Source organism: Bombus vancouverensis, chromosome 18 (assembly GCF_051014615.1).
Source record: "Bombus vancouverensis nearcticus chromosome 18, iyBomVanc1_principal, whole genome shotgun sequence".
Taxonomy (NCBI): Eukaryota; Metazoa; Arthropoda; class Insecta; order Hymenoptera; family Apidae; genus Bombus; species Bombus vancouverensis.
In genome coordinates this window covers 4,892,828-4,915,560 of record NC_134928.1, presented here as the reverse complement: position 1 = coordinate 4,915,560, position 22,733 = coordinate 4,892,828, and the positions used below count along the sequence as shown (strand labels likewise).

The window sequence follows — 22,733 nt, the reverse complement described above, 5'->3', positions numbered from 1 at the left end:
TTTATCTTACTGTCGCAATCGACGCTTGTAAAATCAAAATTGTCTTCCCGAATCTTATAGACTGCTTCGAGTGATGAATGAGAAGAACGAGACGACTTCGCCGTTTCCTTATCAAATTTTTGAATTTATTAAAGATTATACACTGCTCAAAGTAATTGATTTTAGAATTCTCTGATAAGAACAGAATGAAATTTAAAACAACGAAGTTTTGAAAAGGCCAGTGAATCAATTAATCTTCAGATCAAAAGTATCTTCTGGAATTATGCTGACGCTTTTTCAAAATTACGAGCAGCACAAATTATTATAAAATTAATAAATTACTTGTGAATTTTTATTGATATCAGAAGTTCGGGTGAAAGCATATGGCAAAGAAATCAAACTGAAAGCTATATGAAAAATATAAATGCACGCAGTAAAAAGAAAACTTTATTCATCTACTTGACTAAAAATCATTCAAATTTCCAAAAATACATCACTATAAATCTATAAAATTGCTGCGAAAAACAATGGATTGTTCATTTTAATCGTCCGCGTTAGTCACTATGATCATGATCACATGATTATTCGCATGATCGCTACATATTATTAAAGTTAAACTTTAGATATACTTTTGTGTAAGAATTATTGAGAAATTAAAAAATCTTTTCACGAAGTAGCGTATATATGTTCGCATAGTTTCTCACGGGTAAAGTGGTGATAAAGGAATATAGAAAAATATGAAAAGGTATATTTGTTCCACTTTTGTATCAATAAAATAGTTCCAACGACATGACCAGATATTTGAAGTAATATCGGAAAAGATTTCTAACTTATAGGAGGTTTATGTCGACATATTGTACACCTAATTCGAAATTTTTTATCGTACTCCTTAATTGAATTACGTATGAAAAATCCTTTAGACATATTTTATTTATGATCGTTATTTTAATAAGAAAAAATATATTTTTCTTGTACATATTGATCTCATTATTTTTTAAATGCGGAAGAGTAAAATGTAGTAACATATTTCAAACCATAACAACGATTTAAATATACCAATTTCTGAAATTGAGATTAGATTTTGTAAAATCTAATCTTTAAAATTACTGAAACTACAATATATACTTGAGAAATTAGTTTTTGAAACTTTAAATGTGTGTAATAAAATATTCGCGATTTTGTTCAATTTATAAACAATTAAAATAAATAAATCATTGAAGCTAATAACGTCCTTGACAATTATACCTGGTCTTGATTGATATTATTTATAAACATCAGCACAACGATAGCCAGTAGTTAGAATGGGTAAATCGAGCTGTTGCGGCTAATTGAATGCGAATTCGATATTCTCAAAAACACACCTAAGTATGAAAATATGTTGTGCTATATTTTCGACTATCTTTTACACGAGGAATCGCCTCCTTTTCGGTTAATACACAGACATTTTGTATGTGAAAAATAATTAAATTGCAATTGATCCCTTAGTTTAGTTATTCGTCCTTGTGGTTCAACTTTGAGAAATATATTTTCATAATTATTTGTTTTATTTGTATAATTAGATTTATCGATGGATTAAATTACCATTATTGTGAAGTAATGAGTAATTGATTCCCCTGTATTTCATACGATAGATTTTATAAAATAAAAGTTAAAATATTTACTAAATTAATAGTTCTTTGAAATAGATAAGGATAATAATTTTTTTATAGACAATATCAAGACGGACCTAGTGTATTAAAAATTAAATGACTCCATTTAATAGTTACGCGACTCAATTCTTGTCTGAACATTTTTTTCATATAGCATATAACTTACCAGTAATTGGCATTTATGGATTAAAATCGGACACCTTGTATATATGTATATATCGCACAATTGCGATGGAAACGACGTAACTCAAAAAACGCGATTTTCGAGTTGTCATTATGCGAATAATGCAGAGGCACTCTTGGAGCTATTATGAAAATCTTGTTCATTTATCTTCATAATTTGACGGGTAGAGAGAAATTACATACATGTGTATCTCGCCCTCGCAAAATCACGTGACAGTATGCTGTATTTTATAAATGCGTTTTATTATGCGATATGTCCTAACTAAAACAATGGTTTTCGAGAGTTAAAAGCTAAAAATGAAGAGAAACTTAACACTAGAACTACCGATAGTTAACACGAAGTTATTTCTACCAAAACCAGTGAAAATGACTGGTCTTTAAAAAGTACGTAATAATAGAATATTTTTATATTTATTGATTTATTACTTTCTTACAGAAGCAATTCTATGTTACGTAGTACATTTTTGGTATTAGTGATCCATCTGAGATCATGATCCCTAAACGAGAGTTGACATATTTATAAAATTGTCGAACCAGTCAATTTGACTGGCGTGGTAGTTCTAGAGTTAAAGGTTGTTGCATACAAATAGGAATAAAACAGAAATTATTTCATACTTTTTAGCGCATTTCGAATCGAGTAATATTTTTGAGCGAAAAATATTTCACATTTTTTAGTGAAGCGGTCAATGAACGAAAAATGATTGTCATTATCACTAAAAAGACCGTCACTTATTTGTATCTATTTATTATTCCTTTCAATTTTTAATTCTTATTAGAGAATAAAAATTTATGCGAACTCCCCAGCGGATGAGGAATAAACCAGCTGTACTCCGCACCGTTATTACATGTATTTTGAATAGTGATAGAGGAGTGTATTTCAAAACTTAATAGTGTGTTACATATCATCGCGCAGTGAAAGTAGATTTATGCCCGAAAACGAATCCGCAGATCAATGTTTCCTGCGATGGAAACACGAGTTAAAGTCTATATTGAGAAACGTTACCGTCGAACGATTTGTTCATACGGAATGAATTATTGAAGCAGCGCTTGCCCAGACGGCTGCTTTCAATGCAGTACACGAAGAAGGAGTAATTGCGGAGGAGCGTCGCATTCAATATTTAAAATTCCGATGGCTACATTCTGATATCTCCGATAGTAGCAACATTTCAGATGACAAAATGTGATGGGGACATTGAACGAAGAATATTACCGTTTGTCCTAAGCTGGATAGTAACCGCAATTACAAGGTAGCTTTAATTTAATTTTTAAACCGTAATTACAGAATAGGGCCGTAATTGATCTTGGGAAAAAGAATTTTGCAAAGTTTAATCCGCGTGAAAAGTTTAGTCCGTCAAGCCGTATCTGATTGAGCATGGAACAAAATTCTCAATAAACTGCATGACAAAGGAGACTCACAAAGAAACAGCTGAAGTCTACTTCCTACAACCAATGTATAAAGAAACGACCAAGTATGCTGAAAACGAGGAGATAATAATAACAGAAACGGGTCAAATAAACTTTGAGCGATAAGCCTATGAAAAGAAGTGGATGACATAATGAAATGAAATAGGTGAATAATAGGTCATTTGCTATAACAATAGTTAAAAATAAAGAAATTGAAAAAATGTAAACAAGACCAATCGGCGATGTACCCCTACGAGATACAGAAGATTTTACCCCGATAGCTTATTCTAGTACAGAGCAATCGACAAACATACTTAAAAATTAGATTTTTGTAGTAAACAGTACTTGACGATAAATAAATGTGAAAAATTCTTTAATGGGACCAATGGGAGAACGTACCGTTTTGAACATGCCTCTGAAAACCTACCTCATACGATGCAAAAGGAATCATCTTGATTGGTCAAGCCATTTAGGAGAAATTGGCGAACATACATTGAAAACAAAACTCATCAAATTGAGATATCTTCCTTCTTTCCCGAAGTCGGTATAGAAAGTAACATAATTTTGAAATTCAGCGTTAAGTATCGTTTCTCCCTCTTAAGTTGTGTCTTATCCTAGGCCATAGCTGGATGTCGCACAGCACTACAGCGACCGATTGATCGATAAACATTTAATCCTACGACAATACGACAGCTTCCATATAAGTCAGGCATACAACGACATAAAAAAGGATAGTGCAAGATCGAAGGAGCAAATCAGTCGTACGACAATGCAACGTAGAAAAAGGAACTCTCCACCATTAGTAGCGATCGTTTCGTGCGAAAATGATCATTGACCTGACTTCGGGTGCTTAAGATGACCGCGTAGTGGGGTTGCTTTCGCCTTTGTATCGACGAGACAGCAGTGATGCAACGACGAAACTTATTTATTTTAAATCTTTTGTTACTAAAAATCCCATTAATACATTGATAAGATTTTCAAGAGTAAAATCAGACCAAACACCATATCACAAAATTCTATAGTAAATTTTATATGAAAGTATATGAATATTGTCGCATTGCTTAATTTTGTAATAATGTTATGTTTGATTTTATTTTAATAGAGAAGATCTCATCAATATGTTAACAAAAGATTTAAAATGAAAAAGTTTTGTTATTGCGTTTAATGTTACTCCGTCGATACGGAGGAGAAAACCTGTCTCCACTGTGCGCACATACTGTGCAGCCCTCTCAAGTGCTGCACTTATGAATCTTCCTTTTTCTACATCGCATTATCGCAGCCATTAATCACATTTACTGTCTTTTCCTGCTTCCACACAATCCTTTTTTAAGTATCTGACGTATATAGACACGGACTATCGAACTTGTCGATGTACAACATCCAATTAGGACAGAGCCTAAACTTATGCAAGGAAGATAGATTTCGACTGGTCGGTCAACAGTCAGGTTGCAGCTGATCGGTTGATATCGCGAACCGTGAAAGCTATTAACGCTTAAGGTGGAGGTAGATTAAAAATACAGAGTAATGCTGTGCTTTGCTGATTTATTTGAAGAGTATGATTGCGTGGTGAAGACTGTTTGAGGACTCCTGGAAGAAACCTAACCTGGTCCTTATATACTAGCTCTCCGTCCTCAGGTTTTCCTTCTCACCGTGGTTTTTATGGGATGGGGATCTATTCCTTCCAATTCTCTCTGTTGTTGCTGAATAATACCAGATGTTTACCTTAGAGCGAACCCATCGAGCACTTAGGTTGTTAGTTAGCCTCACGGCGAGATCTTCATCGTAAAGTTTACAACTTGGCAGGTACAAACTTCGGACTTTCCCAAAAAAGGCTGATGTGCTGTCCAAATCATTAACTGAGAGTCACCCAAAATCCCGAACAATGTTCATGGTTACTAATTCTTAATTGCTTCTAATTATAATAGTCTTCCTGCAAATTATTGTTACTATAATGAAAATCTTATTGTGATAACATCGGTATATTTAACACAAGTTAATTTTTGATTAAGTTATGGTAATAGAAACATTCTAAATCAAGGTAATATTTAAACGGTGTTTTATTTTTATTTTCAAAAACTCTAACCTATTTTTCCACTACTAGGTTCAGACAATGAAAAAAAAAAAAACATAGAACAAAAAAAAAAATATTGTATATTGCAATAAACGAGAGAAATGCTAATTATTATTTGTACAAATCAACAAAGGGTTCAGTTTGATAATTAAGTAATGATACATCATTTATCGATTCTAGAAAAATTCTTCTATATTAATTTTAGGAAAAGAAAAAAGAAAATGAGATACTAAGCATCAATTTTGATCTAAATTCAGCTTTTAATTCAAATTGACAAGAATAGAAATTAATTTTTATGTAAATTGCCGCCCATAGGCATTAGGACCCTGGTTACGTTTTCTGGAAAACTAAAAATAAAAAATCTTAAATTATAATTTTAGTATTTAGTATCTTACATTATAAGATACATATAAAGCGATCTTAATAGCCGAAATAATGGTATAGGAACACTAAATTTACACTTAGAATTCATACTAGAATAATTATATATTTATTTGATAAACGATTTCGAAGATATTCATCGATACATACTTGCACGCGCTTCAGCACTTCCATACCCGACCATACCCTTCCATATCCCCACTACGCGCGCGTTTATTAGAAGTCCGCGACGGTTGCCGCGTATGCATCCTTCCGAATATTCGGCGAAAGAACCGTAGGGATATCGATGGTACATTAGGCCTGTCTGCCTTACGCTTTGAAGGTATAGCGCTTTGTGTCGCGAAGCCGTTGGAAATTTCCGTGGTCGAGTGCCGCCACATATTCGTCGATACACACTTGCTCGCGTCTCGCCACTTTCTTTCATAGCCGACTGTTTTAATCTCTGAACTTACATCTACTACGGGCATAGCCCGTAGTACGGTGATAGGGCCAAACGTAAATATTACGGGCATAGCCCGTAGTACGATGATCGGGCCAAATATAATATATAATCTAATATATAATAGCTTGTTTACGTTTTAAGACCAAAATTCTCGAACGTAAATCGTAGGTTAAGGGGTTAATCGACTAAACAGTTTACATTCATTTGTTTTCGAGACGTCGCGCACACACTTCTACTCACTGATATTCACATACAAGTATTACTACTAGGCGTGTAACCTAGCCTAGCACATAAAATTATACATATCTCAATAGAAATATTAGATTTCTTAATCAAGGTCATGTAAACAAGTCTGGGCTTTCCTATATCAAAAGCATTGACAAAACCATGATCATATAAGCAGGTTTCGATACTGTCCAAGGAGAATTGTCCGAAAAGTAAGTCGTGATCCTGACTAATTTTGGGAAATAAACACGAGAAAATTCTTCCGAGACAGACAAAGTACAAAGTTTCTATTTCTATCTGAGACATTCATAGTATATCACTCATGCACGGAACCTTCTTGTCTTCCATGTTGAATTTTCACAACTAATCACGACCATGATCATATGACAGGTCTCGATGCTCACACTGAAGCCTAGGCAAAATGATGCGAAAATTCGGTTGCGACTAGTTGGGAAAAATTAACTTGAAAGACAAAAAGGTTCTCGTCCTGCGCATTCGTGACATGCTATGAATGTCTGAGACAAAGACAGAGATATTTTACTCATCTCTGTCCCGCAAGAACCCGGACTTTGTCGTCTTACATGCTGATTTTTCATAATTAGTCACTACCGGTAGGTTTTCCTTAGACCGGTGTATGAATGTCGAGACCTGTTAATATGACTGTAGTCCACACCACGATCGTATACACAGGTCTAGAAACTTTCATAGCACGTTGGCTGCCACGACACATGTATTCAGGTACAGTAAAGTTTCTGGTAGGGCCGCGTAAACCCGTATTCGGGTGTCGTTTATTTGACTACTTGCGAAGGATCGTCGTAGGTATTTGAAAAGATATTCCAGAGGGAAGAATAAGACTATTGAATTGTTATAAAAGTAATTCGAAAATGGTTTATTAAAAAAATTATTTACTCGCATTACTAAAATATCGATGGGAGTACCTAGCAGAGAACGCTTGGTACTGCGGCACGCGTGGCCTGACGGAGATTTCCTTGAAAACACGCGTGGCAGTCAACGTGATTAGAGGAACACGTTAAGTCGAATCCAACTTATCAACAATTATGTTAAAGAAAGAGAGAGAGAGAGAGAGAGAAAGACTGAGAAACAGCTAGACTTCATTTGTTGAACGTCGAATGATTAGGTATGAAATGATGAAAATAATAGGTGATCTTGTAGAACCATTCTGTCCTCCCAGATTTCGATGATTTATAAATATGTTACAGAAATCAGCATTTTGAACATCTTTCGGCCTCGTTTAATTTCCAAAATATTCGCGACAAAGGAAGCTGGTACTGTCTTGCATGTGTATTTCTGCATATAGTTGTGCGTTTGTGGCTGTGTTGTTTGCCGGCCACTTATTTTCTGTTTGTAAAGGAAGGTTGTGCGAGCTTAAAGGCCTCGTGTACAACTGCACGTGTGAGGCTGCAACAAATGTCCGTTATAACTCACTTAAAAGTGAATATCATCAGTGTTTGGGTTCGATTTCTCAATCCGGCCGCCTCGCGACGGCCGAGATTGCTTGCATGAACTAATAATAAATTAATTATAAAAATAATAGGGAAACGAATAATTGATATTATTTTATGAAATAGAATAATCGTTATTATTTCACGCAAGCGTAGCCGGTCACCTCACAGCGGTCAGATTGAATCTCAAACCTAAACTCAATGCATTGATAATATTCACTTTTAATTGAGTTATAACAGTTATAATTATATTCACCTAAATTATTATATAATTATGATATAAAGATATACTAAAACATAATTATGATTATGATATAACGTGTTTGTTCCAACATATATTCTCAGACGTAGATTTTTGGTGTTCCAAATTCTAAAAGGTGATCTAAAGCCTAAAGCTTCCACCCACTAAATAAAAAAGTAACATTTTATGCCGGCTCTTTTGTTCTTTCACGGAGTTCTGTGAAACAGCGGGGTAGGGAGCAAGACCGTGAGCCGCAGCCCGTTCATTCAACATATGTTACGATTGTATGTATGGATTTACCGTTAGATGATTTACATAATAGTTTCAGGTGGGAAACATATGATCACGTTACACAACGAAACCTATCTACTTGATTAAAACGTCTTTCTGTGGATAAATTGATCGACATTTGCTGGTTATTAAAAACCTTACCTTCGCCATAAGACTTTCCACATCCGGATATGTGACTGTGGTCCACACCAGTCTATATGGCTGTGGTTGGTATGAGTGATCCGGCTATGTGATAGCGTCGATGTGCCAGGTACTGTGATTCAGAAGCATGTAAACTCGCTAAAGTAAACCATCCGAAAATTGATTTCGGATAATCAATATCCTACTGGATTTTCTGTGAAAAGATCTGTAAAAAGACTGACTAGACTCCGATTTTGATTATTTTTGTCTATGTTGTAGAAGTCGACAATTTGAACGATTTTTCTCTATATACATAAGGGCTGAATTCGCGTAGTTTCTGAGATATTCGTGAAAAACAACCAGTAACAGAACTGTGAATTCTGTCTATAGTTGTGCGTCTGTGGTGGCGTATAAGTTAGTATTAGTTGCGGACCACTGGCCGCTTATCTTCTGTTTATAAATAAGGGTCGGGCGAGCGCCGTGCACAACGTGCATGTGCGAAGATACAAGAAATGTTTACTACAGAGTTATCCACTTAAGTCGGAAACCGCGCACGTGAGAACATATGAGAATGGCAACAGTGTAACATGCACGCCATCTATGAGCTGTTGCTAGAAGTATAATTAGACGAGAATACAGAGCGGTTTAATAGTCGCCGGTAGACTTTAAATTTGCCGTCAAAATAGGGAGATGATGATCGCTGAGAAAGCGAGCTTCATGTTTTCGTTCAACGATTTTATACGCTTCTACGTTTCCGAAGCTTCGAAGCAAGCAAGGAACAAACAATTTCCATCCTTCGTCGACTAGTCCGAACGAACTCAAGTACCACAGTACGAAGGTTAAATTAATTTCTGTTTTTGTAAACTGGACTTTATAAATATGAATTCTAGGTCAATTCTGTATTAAATATGAGATTCTTATTCTATCTCAGTTGATTTCCTTGTTTCATATTCTTACATTCAACGTATTCACAACAGAGCGATCCAAAATCAGATAATACCGGACAATTTGTAGAAAGTGATTGTTATTTAAAAATTTTGACGTACAACTTAGACGAAAATGTTTTATATGTTAAAATTGAAAACTAACCGACGGAGTGGAAAAAGAACCTCGATGTTTGTATGAATGTGAATAATTTCAATTTTTTAATAATTTTGGCAATTGAATGTAGTTTTAAATAAAAAAAAAAATTTTCGTTATAATCACATTTCAGGTAAGCATAATCCAAGATATCAGTTACGAAAAAAAAATTGAGCTACGTTTGGGAACAGAACTGCGCTTGCTTACTTCGAAGCCTCAGGAGCACACGGGAATTCGAAATTGTCGGGCGAAAACGCGAGGCTCATTTTCTCAGCGATCGTTTTCTCTTTATTGCGAGGTCAAATTTAAAGTCCTTCGTTGACAGCTAAATCGCTCTGTGTTTTCGCCTAATTATACTTCTAGCAACAGCTCGTAGATTGCGAACAACATTAAATTGTAGTAGTAAGTGTACACGTTACACTGTTGCCATTTTCGTATGTTCTCGTAACCGTGGGTTCCAAGTTAAGTAGATGACTCTGTATATATTTATAAATATATTATACCATACCTGCTGGATGAACCACGAAACATCATCAATTTACATTATTTTGTTGTTAATGGACTGATTGAAAATTTTTTTTCAATCAGTCCATTAAGAGATTTAAAGAGACCTTTAAGATAATTATAATAAATTCCATTTTTGTTGTTTGTTGTTCTGTTGTTTAGGTTTTCCTGTTAGTGAATTTTCAAAGTCATCAATTTTTTATGAATAAACTTTTAATTTTCTTGTACTTCCTTTCAGCGGGTATAAGATATACTAAGACGAATTCGATATGTATTATGTTCTCTGTCTAGCTAAACAGAGGAAACATTTAACAAACATCGATCCAAGTTCGTGAAGCAGTCGTTAATTTTGCGTTTACCCAAGTGTATTGCAGTTGATGGACGTCGGTTTGAATATCGTCTTAATCAAGATAAAGGATATCTTTGTAATGTTTCTTCGGTTGAGGTGGAAAAAAGATATTTGACGCATGTCAAATTCGTCTAAATATCAAGTAAAAGATAGGTGTAAACAAAATTATAAGTTCATCTATAATAAAACTGAAAATGGACTTCAAAATTACGAAAGAAAAGAGGTGACTTTAGTATAATCATCTTAAAGACGTGATTAAGCCATGTTATACCAAACAAACATTTTTTCGATCAATTCACTAACAACAGAATGATCTAAATTGATTATGTTTCGTGACTCACTCTGTACGATGATACTAATTTTACTCTTCTTGACCTGTAAGCTTTTGCCAACATAAATAACATTTTATGTTTTATATGTATACATATATCTACTTGCGTATGTCTGTAACCTATTTCATGATTCATAACATTCAAAATAGTCTTCTTAAATAACACATACGTTTGAAGTACATTGAAGAAAAATTTGAAATGCAAGGTATTTTTAAATAAATGTTTTCATTTACAGTATTTTCACTATAATAACACTTTTAGCGTTAAATCAAAAGATCTCAAATTACACATGGAGATCCTATACAGGATGCTTAGTTACAAATGTAAAAAAATTTAAGGGGCGATTCTTAAAGTTAAAACAAGATTAAAATCAGGGATGAAACAATTGTGTTATCGGCTTTGTTTTTTAGTTATTGATTATTCATAATTAGCCAAAATAATCCTTATGCGTGAGCAAACCTTCTTACACGAACGAAAGTAGGTCAACCTAAGCAGCCGAAACAGCGATTCTCAAATCAAACGATATATGGGCAGTAACTTGCCTCATGCAAGTAGAGAAGAAGACTATGACATTCGAAGATGTAAACCATTCTGCGCGATGTTTTGTAAGCAAAATCATGGATTAAACGTTATACCTGCCTACTCATTAAAATCCATAACAACATATCGGAAACCGTCTTATGGAATTTTTTAGTGGAGAAGATTAATGTTTTCTCTTTCCCTTTGCCTCCATAAATAATTAATAAATGATATCACATATAAACAATGTTTATACAAATTTCACACACGCACCGCGATCGTCCCGACCGCGGGTGTTCACAGAAAAATCGCATATGCATTAAGTACTTTGAGGTGCTACTAAATGTGGTCGAACGCTGTCTTGCACGAATCACACATATTTTCCACACAAATATCTCATTCACATACATACACATGAAATAAAGAATGAAGATACATATATATGTACATTTACTAATTTGGAATTCACAAATATTTAAATATATGTCGGATCAGGATTCGAATTTTGGGCGCGCGACGACTCTTCATGGGGGCTAGCCATCGTTTCACAAAGCCGAGATTTTATTTACACGTATATACAGGTCTATCACTAAGCTTAACAAATAATAAGTACAACTAATAATAAGTCTAACAAACACTAAGCCTAATGAATGATACGATCTACGAATAATTAAATTAAATAATACTATTAGCAATGTTTGAGTTCAAACAAATCCACGGTCACCGGGATAACTCCTTACTAAGCGAAACTAACTTAGACGCAAATGCGATCGTCGAAAATGCTCGATGTATCACTCTCCAAGGCAATCGCAAGAATGCCAGCCTCGTGGAGATTTTTCTCCCTGTACGATTGCATTTTGTTTTCTATACCCGTTTGGAAGCATCGAGAAGGTTCCAAACGCCGTTGCTAGGCACACTCGTTGGAAGCATCGAGAAAGTTCCAAACGCCGTTGCTAGGCAGTTTCTGCCTGGAGTTTTGATTACTAATACAATGTATGTCCCATTGCATCGGCACCTCCGAGGCAACATCACACGTGGCTCGGCCCGCTCTCGAGGCCGCATGCCGCCACAACCACATTTCTCGGAAAACACATACAACCACTCCAGACCTCCGTTAGATAAAACATCCATCCCGTGACCGTGGCTACGTTCAGCGAGCGATTGTCACCTCGAACCCAATCTCGCTTATTACAAATCTTAAGCAATTACAACTATAATAAAATCTAGGCTAAGGTACTAGAGGATGTTCCCAAAATTTCCAAGGAAGGGCTTCGGCTTTCCTTTCATCTCCGACATATATATGTCGCGTTCACATTATGATTAGGGTTAGGGGCGTGAAACGAATCTTCATTTAAATTTGACATTGTTGTTATGCAATAGAGAAGATATTTACTAGTACAAATACGATTATCGCAGAATTTGACAAGTAACTGTGGCAATTACATACTCGAGATGCTAATGACAGCGATCCTAGGTTCAATAACGAATCCGCGGTCAACGGGTTAACGAAATGCGCTTTCTTCCAAAGTCCACGTTGTACTCAACTTGCTTGTCTACGGTACAAGTATTACCGAACTAGCTCTTTGTTAAAACGTCAAAACAGCAACGCTAATTTCCCTCACTTTCCGAACGAAGGCTATCCCCGATGAATCCGATGATCTCGTGTCCCCATCATAGTTTTCCTCTGCAGCATCATCGCGATGGAAAGTCGTTTCTCTCTTAGGCGTTTCTCTCTATTAGCGAGTGACTTATCGTCTTTACGCTCGGTGGATATTCCACGTTTTAACAAAGAGTTAGTTTAGTAATACTTGCACCGTAGCCAAGCAAGTTGAGTACGACTTGGGTTTTGGAAGAAAGCGCATTCTGTTACCCCGTTGACCGCGGATTCGTTGTTGGACCTAGGATCATTGTCATTAGCTTCTCGAGTGTCTGATTACCGCGGTTACTTGTCAAATTCTGTAATTGTCGTATATGTACTAGTCAATATCTTCTCCATTGCATAGCAACAATGTGTAGTCCAAATGAGGATTCGTTTCACGCCCCTAACCCTAATCATAATGAGAACTTGACATATATATTTACATGAATAAATAAATAAATATATATATTAATTATATTATAATATATATATCTGTAATATCGGAATATATTAAAGGTGTAATTTTGTCCGATTAATTATAATTTATTAATAATGGATTGAAAATACAGATATTAGTTAGACAGAGAAACGATGTTTGATTAACAGGAAAACTAAATGCAACGCTCGTATTTACAACAAATAACTTGACAACTATTTGGTAACTCTCTCTCTCTCTCTCTTTCTCACTAGCAACTCTAACACTCGACAACACTCGCAACTCAATTCCAACGACTTTATGCTTCGACGTCTCGATCAACTCTGACCCTCGCCAATGCATTCCTGCTCGGTCCTGCACACACACACACACACTTTTCGGCTCACATACTCTGGCCTCTCGATTGCCACTCCTTGAAATATGAAACCGTACTTCTGTTTTGACGCTGCTTATCTTTTCTCGCGTCACTGTTACTAGGCGCTCTTGGATGTAAACAAACCACAAAAAAACGGCATACACGGTGTTTTCTAATTTCAGCCGATCTCCAATCAAAGCTATTCTACGATATTACATATCTTAGTTATATATATTAATTATTATTATATTATTATTATTATATATTATTATATATTATTATATATTATATATTATTATTATGTATTATTATATATTATTATATTATTATTATTATTATATTATAGTATTATTATTATTATATTATTTAGTATCAAAAAATTCAAGTGTATGTGTGACGCTTTCTGAAAAATTCAGGGTCGCTTGCCAATCAGTCGTAAGTCAAGAATTGTCAGAGCACAACGTATTATGCAAGAAGTTGTTTAAAAACGTATTGAATCGTGTTGTTTTTCATCGTGCTATGTTGTACAAGTTGTACAATACAAATTGTATCGAATTGTGTTGTGCTAAATTGTAAAACATCGAGTTATTAGGTTTCTTGTTCAATTTTCGTTCTTTAAAATTTAATAAACATACTTCTTCAAACCAAAATCCTACATGCACACGATATATCATATCCTGCGTAGTTATATGTATACTTAGGAATAAGCAACACAGAAAAGTAGAAGAATTACCTTGTTTCGTAATTTGTTTGCCACTTTTGTTTAGAATTTTCTCTTCTTCTTAATTTGCCATATTTTCTTCTTTCATTCTGTTCGGTGTAATCTGTCTTCTTCTCTCCTTCTCTTCTTTTTTCTATTTCTCCTTCCCCTTATTCACATTTCCTACATACAGATAATTATTGTTATATTGTGTAATTATATACAGGGTGGTTGGTAACTGGCGGTACAAGCGGAAAGGGGGTGATTCTACGCGAAAAAAGAAGTCGAAAATATAGAATAAAAATTTTTCGTTTGAGACTTTGTTTTCGAGAAAATCGACTTTGAATTTTCGCTCGGTACGCGTGCACTTTATCGCGTCTCGTTGTAACTCATTTGTCCCTGGCATCAACCACGGTAACTGTAACAAAACGGAAATTTCATCTCTTTATTTTCAGTTAACAAATTTGCAAATTGAATCATTTATCTTCCCGCCACACTAACTTTGTTTCATTCTATCGGTTAAAAATCAAACAATAAACTATGTTTAAAAGATGAAGAACGGATAAATGTTGATTTTAATAGAAATTTTATCTTTTTACTTTTAAGAAAAGTCTTTCCTTTACAACGACTTATAAAAATTTGATATACGATCTTTTTCGCCGTTTTATCACACCTTAAATGAAAAGTATCCGCTAACATTGTAATTATCCAAGATGTACCATGGAATTGCATAGTGTTTGAAATTACGTAGAACTTGCATCGTTTGCGATGTGTATGATAAACGCGTGTGTTTAGTAATGCTTCTGTAGTGTGAGTGTATAGTGTGTTTGGAAACGAGTATTAAACCGAATTTACACTTCCTTTGTAGAGACAGGGCAGATGAATGCTGCGTTCCTCCAAAGTGAAACAATAAATTCGGCTTTCATTCATTTCAAAAGGCCTCTCATTGCCTTATCACTTCTTGGCATCGTTCGTGCATATTCGTACAGCGTCCTTTAATTATTAGGGGAAAGTGTTTCAAACCCTCCGAAGTGCATCTTCCAATCCCAATGCATCCAATATCACTAGATGGTTTTCCAGATTTTGTAGGCGTTGTTCAAGAATAAGAATGAATGTGTAATCAATTAACATGCTGTGTATTAGCATAAACGAATGATGCCAAGAAGCGATAAGGCAACTAAGGGGTAATATTCGTTTCTAAATATGCTAAACTCAGCGCTAAATACTCATACTATAAACACGTATACTACACGTGCACTGAACACATGCTTGACACACACGCACTGATACTAAACACACATACACTAGAAGCATTCTAAACATATACACTACACGAGGCACAAGTTGGACCGCGGAATCTTATTGTTTATTTTGAATTATTCCAATACTAACTGCATACCTTTTGCTCTAAATGCGATGAGACGACGAAAAGAATCGTACACCAACTTTTTAGAGGATATTGTAAAGGACAGATTTCTCTTTATAAATTCATCTCAAAACGAACTCCAAGAAAATTTTTAAAACTCCGTACAGTCGTTTGAATTTATAAAATTTGAATAGAAGAGAAGAAAAGTTAATTTTCCATGTCGTTTTCTAACAAAAAAAGGATCTTTGAAAAGATTAAGTTCACGACCGTGAAAGCAAAGAATTCCCCATTTAAAATGAACTGCGGTAGAGAGTTGTACGATTTTTTCTTTATGAAGTTACAGCAGTTTAAATATTGACAATTTTTCGGTCAAAATTCAGAGGTCCCTTAATTTTGTGGCGTAGTGAATATTGAAAATTAAAAAATTCAGTGGTCCTTCAATTTTGTGACGTAGTGAATATTCAAAATTTAAATCTGTCACAAAAACACATATTTTATTATTACTCTCAAGAAGACTAAAATTCCAATGAATCTCACAAGAGAGGCAAAATCTTTGGAACAGATCTTGAACGGTTAATGACCATTTCAAAATTGCACGCGAAGCACGAATGAGGGAATGATTATCGTCGTCAGCATGAATGCCCAAAAATTTCTTCCGTCCTTTTCTAGAATCGGTTTATCTAATGGAATGAGAAATCGGCATGGGAAGAGCAATGTACCTTTATGCTTTGTTAGGCAGAATGTTTCGAAGAATCGATGTACAGGTTGTTCGGCTACAGGTTTCCCACAATTTAAGGGCTGATTCTTAAAGCCAAAATAAGACGAAAATCAAGAATAAAAAAATTGCGTTTTCGGCTTTGTTTTTTAGTTATTGACAATTAAAAATCGGTCAACATGTCCCCGCACATGGGCAAACCATCTTACAGTGATACTCAATCCCAAAGAAGACCACAGCATTCAGAGACGTAAACAACCCCACGCGATGTTTTGCAAAGGAAATGGTAGATTGAACATTAAACCTGCTGACTCGTGCAAATCCATAAGAGCATTTCGAAAACCACCCTATACAATTTCCAAGTAGAGAGGATTAAGGTTTCCTGTAATTTTTTGAAGCTGCCAGTTACTACAGCAAAATCACACACGTACCATGATTTCCAAGTAGAGAGGATTAAGGTTTCCTGTAATTTTTTGAAGCTGCCAGTTACTACAGCAAAATCACACACGTACCATGATTGTCCCGACAGCGAATGTCCAGAGCAAAATCACACACGCACCACGATTATCCCGTCCGCGAGTGATTACAGCAATATCACACACGCACTGCGAATGTCCCGGTCGCGAGTATCCAGAAAAGATACAACAAATTACAACAGATATTCGATATGTCCTCCGCTTTCTTGTAAACAGTACCTGACTTTTCTCTTAGAATTTTGCCGTATTCTGTATTCACACGTCTGCAGTGATAAAGGTCTGAAAATAGGACCCTTCTCTATTTCTTTTTCCAATGCACTCTTTCTTTTGCAAAGTGTAAACGTTCTACTTTGTGTTTCGTCGTTAACGAAGGTTTCTTTTTCAATTTTAGCCTCTTGACATTTTTGCAGGATAGTAGAACTCGACGAACACTTGAAACACTGGCACTAACACTACATTTTTCCATTATTTGCTTCGTTGTTAACTGCGAATTGGAAGCTACACGCAAAATCGCTCGCTTATCACTAGTACTTTTCTTTTTGCCAGAATCTTCAACATTTTTTAAGAAATTGTGTATTACTTTACGACTTCTTCTTATTACTTTCGATATTTTTGCTACTGATAACTGTTGCTGTTTTAGTTCAAGAATTTGCTTTTTCAGACTCGTTTTTTTCCGCGTCCCAAATACTTACAAATTTATATAATATTGTACTGTAATCTTTACTCGTTGATAAATCATGGCTTACTGAGCAATTTCTAAAAATATTAGCAGAGCGTGCTATCTCTTCGTTCTTAAAATAAAACAATTTTTTTGCTACACACTAAATCTCGTAATATTTTTAATTAATTTCAACGAACCGCATATCCTGAGCTCATAATATTTTGATATTATACGTTACAGATGAAAAACTTTACACGCGTCATTGAGAAATTAAAGATAGCTCACCTGGGCTATCTCTTTAACAGGGAATGTACCTGTTTCCAAAACAGCTCAAGTGCTCTTGCATTGCGCTGGTAGAATGTGTGACACGCCATCCTGCGTGAACCATCTCTTAATGTGCGTGGATTTTCACGTGCCTGGAAATGTTCGTTACGTATATTTGTTATTTCACATTTATTAAATGTTGCCTCATCAGTAAATTGTTGCCTCACGGGGAAATTGGAATTGCGTTAGATTTTTCGATTCATTCGATTGCGAAGATTTTTTCTACTTGAATTTTCTTGAATAAGGTGCAGTATTTTATCTCCCAAATGCGCATCGTCGTGCTGAATTCGTCCGCCAAATTTCGCAGAATTTAACGTACCGGTATCCCGCAATCGTTGGTTTATTTTGTAAAAAGTATTGCTACATTGCATACAGCACTCACTGCACGAACATTTCTCGAATTACGCGTATTGCACGCCCAATACACCTAAATAACATTCTAACTTAATATTTTCACTTCTTTGAAAGTTCCTCGTCGATTGTCGGAACGATTCCGCTCTTCCAAAACTGTTCTAACCTCTTGCTTCGAAATGTCTAAAGCATGGCAATGTAATGATGGAGAGTTCATTCCGAAAGAAACATTTACGATACAAGGGTATGATATTGAGAAAGCCACCATGCTGTGCACCAGATGTGTTTAAAAAGAAGCGAAGACCTATTTTGCATAATCTTCAAACTTTACATAGCTAGAGATTCATTAGAGATGGTCATTGGAAAAGTGGACTTCCTGTTTACTCGATGGATTTCGGAAATATTTCAATTTTTCAAGCCGTATGTTTCAAGCATGAAAAGGAAAAAATTAGAAGAATACATTTAACATTTACATAACAAGAATAATTTAACATTTCGTAGGAACTGTTGAAAAACTGACTATAAGTTTTTCGATAAATATTTGCTTTTCATCACAAAATTTCTAATAATATACATACACACACACGCGCGCGCGCACGTTATATATGTTAGTACAAATACAATTTATTTCAATAAATTACAATCCATTGTATAATTTTTACATGATGAATTATTTCTTAATACGTACCTCGTTTGTATTTACACTTTTTTTCGTAATTAATGTGCAAGTTTTAACATTACGTTAAATGACAATTATTATATTGCGGATTTTTATGGATTTATAGGAAATTTGAAAATGAAAAAATGCAGAGAATGCATCATATATCAATGCATTATATATTTTATTATATATTTTATTATTACTATTATATATTTAATGCATTATATATTATCAATGCATTTACACATTTGATATAAAATAATATATCGAAATATATAAAATACCTAAAGTATAGTATTTTATTTAGTAAGTGAAACAATTGTCTATACCTACATTTCATTTTTTAATTATGTCCATAATTAAAAAATATGAATTTATATAAATATCTACAGTCTAACAATTATGAGTACAAAATATTAATAGCTATAGTTTACTAATACGAATATTTGCTACTAGGCGTTTGGTCACCTGGAAGCGAGCCACCGCCACCCCCAAAGGAACCGAGTCCTGGACAGAAAGAACCTCCAAAGGATACTGGAATCCCTCCTGTCTGGACGCCTTCCAGCGCCGGAACCAGTCCAGTTCCTGAAAAAAAGGAATTTCGACCGGTGCAATTCGAAAGCCCTATTCTGAGCCGAAAAAAGCCAGCGCAGCAAGAAGTAAGTTATCAAGAGACATATGCTACGATCCATTTCGTTCGCCCACAAACTTGAACGAGATTTAATAGTCTCGTTTCCACCCCACTAAAAATACGGAATGTAAACGTTTGTTGAAACGATCGAAATATAACGTTACTTAAAGGTTTATTATATTTACGTTTTTATTTATAATATTAGATGTATGAAAGAACTTTGTGCTATTATTAGGTCTACACGCCCCCGGAAATTTCTATTTGTTTTAAATACATCTCAAAGAAACTTCAAGTGGCTATAATCGTGTTGTTTCCTTGCTGAAACCCGTAAAGCAATATATACAGGGTGGTTGGTAACTGGCGGTACAAGCGGAAACGGGGTGATTCTAGGCGAAAAAAGAAGTCGAAAATATAGAATAAAAATTTTTCGTTCGAGACTTTGTTTTCGAGAAAATCGACTTTGAATTTTCGCTCGGTACGCGTGCACTTTATCGCGTCTCGTTATAACGGATCTCACTGTAGATCGTTGTCTCGATGGAAAAGTTAAAAAAAAATTTTTTTATTCTATATTTTCGACTTCTTTGTTCGCGTAGAATCACCAGTTACCAACCACCCTGTATAATATACCAGTAATATAGTGCCGTAAATGCACTATTTGAACGAACACATTTTTTGTATTTTCATTGGTAAAAGGACCAAAGAATAAATTTGTAAATTAGTATAATTTTTCATAAATAACCTTTATTGTTGAAAACCTTCAATAATTTCTTTATTATGTATCCTTCATCGATGTTACAGAACTTTTAAAAGCATAGAATTTTTTTCGACATCTACTCATTACTATTGGTTTATAACTTTTTTTAGTAGACGCTTACTTATTTGAGAGATCATGCACATGATCGCTTAATAATCTCTCATTTATTTTCAAAGGGATATTTGACTATACACGAATATTCATGTATAGTAATGTATATAATATTTCCAGATTTGTGAAGATTTATTTTATTTATATAATTAATATATTACATACATCGTGGAATTATAATTAGGATTCAGCTACTTTTGAGTTTTCGAAAATTTAAAATCATTTAAGTCTATTTATTATTATTAGCCATTAGTTGTACGAATGTCTTAATAGCACGAGTATTAATAGAAATCAGAATTGCTTTAGAAATTTATATCCCTTTATTATTAACGCTTTTTCTCCGTTCGTGTCATTTGTCAGAGTACACAGGAGGCCCCACCACCTTGGGAAACGGAAGAAGAAAAGAAAGAAACGTCCCGAAGTTGTTATGACAGCAGTACGCGAATTGTCAATTCGCATTCAGCACCTTCGCAAGGATTAAGTTCGTTAAGTTCAACACCTCATCTGCCACGTGCCCAGAATCCAACTATAACGCTGCTTCAGAAAGCAAGAGGTGAAAGACAAACCTCAACGTAAAAAATAGATTCATATAAAAAAAGAACGAATAATAAAGTTTTAGAAAAGTACGAAAGAACATTTAAATATAACACGCGGAAATATAGCTTTATTTAAGAAATTTAAAAAAATTTTAATGTATATTTTGATATTTATTATTACTACTATTTATTTGTTTTTCTTTACATGTACAGTTGCACGTACTCGAATTTGTTCATACTTGAAACAGAATAAGCTTCTTAACATTGAATCAAACAACTTGAGCTTTTTCGAGAAGTTGGAAGGATTAGTTTACTAAATGACGTGCAAAGGACTTTTCGAAAAATGACATTTAATTGTAATCGCAAAGAACATAGTGAAGTAGTAAAATAGTAAAGCTTGTAACAAAACTTTAAAAAATACGTTCTGTGGATTTATGTCAGTTACACGTATACATATACATAAGCTGCAAATTTAATCAAAATCGCTTAATGCAGAAACAAGCCGTAGCCTTCGGAATTTTCAAATTTATTGCAGTAATAAGCTGAAAGTAGTGCTAGTAAAAAACTGCAATTTTCACTATTTTTAATCGTTTGTAGCACATAGCAACGTTAACCGATTTCGATAAAATGTATATAACTGATATAAATCTACAAAACACATGTTTAAAATCTTCATTGCAGTCTTAGATATGAAAGTTGTAAAAACCCAGCTGTACTGTTTTCTGCGCAATTCCAACCAATTGCGATTTTTTCGAAATTCTTTTATACGTCATCTAGTAAACTAATCCTTTTAACTTTTCAGAACAACTCAACTCTTTTGGTTTCGTTTTAAAAAAGTTATTCTGTTTTGAAAGATGTACGATTACGAGTGACAGTAATATAAATTTATAAATGTATGAACAAAGGAAATAAAAAATATATAAAAAGAATATATATATAATAGTAATAATCATTATATAGCATATGTATATAAAACATATACATATCATATAATTATATAACTATTAAATGTGTTATATAATTACATGTTATACATTATATTGCATATACGAAACAATTGTATAACAATTATATGTTATATATACATATATAATGATTATTATATATATCTTTTTATATATTTTTATATATTTTTTATTTCCTATTTCTGAGGCATTTATAAATGTATACAATTACTGTCACTCGTAATCGTACACCTTGAAAAAGATAACAGAATAACTATTTTTAAAATTGGAGCAAAAGTGATTGTTATATATCCATTTATCTCGGAACACGCGATTCACTCGGATACAATTATCGGGATCCTTTATAGTGTTTTTGAAAATTAGCTCCGACCGGGTTATCGTGAAGAGTGATGAATGAATTGCCCCTTTCACTCATTTACTTGATATTGTCGCGTAAAATAACACAAGAGAACAACAACAAAAAAAAAAAAAAAAATAGAAAAAAGACTTTATTTTTCTTCTAACACAATTCACAATATTTCCAAGACTGAGACTTACAACTCGACTTCCGATCGGATTCGGTTATTTGTCTTTTGTCACCCCTCAATATCCCCACTATCCTTGAGTTTGTTAGGCATCCGCGATCGCCGCCACGCACGCCTTCTCCTCGAACATTCAGCGGAAGGATCGTTGGGATATTGATGGCTCATTAGGCACTTGGGCGATATACATTGTTTATACATGCCACATCTTTATCTCCGATTTTAAAGTGAGCCGGTCGTGACAGCGGCCTGGTCTCTCATGTGGATTGACGTTACAATATCGTCGCGATCAATATTT

The 22,733-nt window shown here is 34.4% G+C and overlaps 1 protein-coding gene across 1 annotated transcript in view; it reads left to right on the top strand.

Moving 5' to 3' along the window:
- The window catches only part of CAP (Cbl-associated protein), a 379,584-nt gene that overhangs the window by 229,333 nt on the left and 127,518 nt on the right, over positions 1-22,733 (top strand). The window contains exons 11-12 of the mRNA XM_076626276.1: positions 19,374-19,576; positions 20,774-20,966. Coding sequence (XP_076482391.1) covers positions 19,374-19,576; positions 20,774-20,966 — 396 coding nt within the window. The remainder of the gene's footprint in view (positions 1-19,373; positions 19,577-20,773; positions 20,967-22,733) is intronic.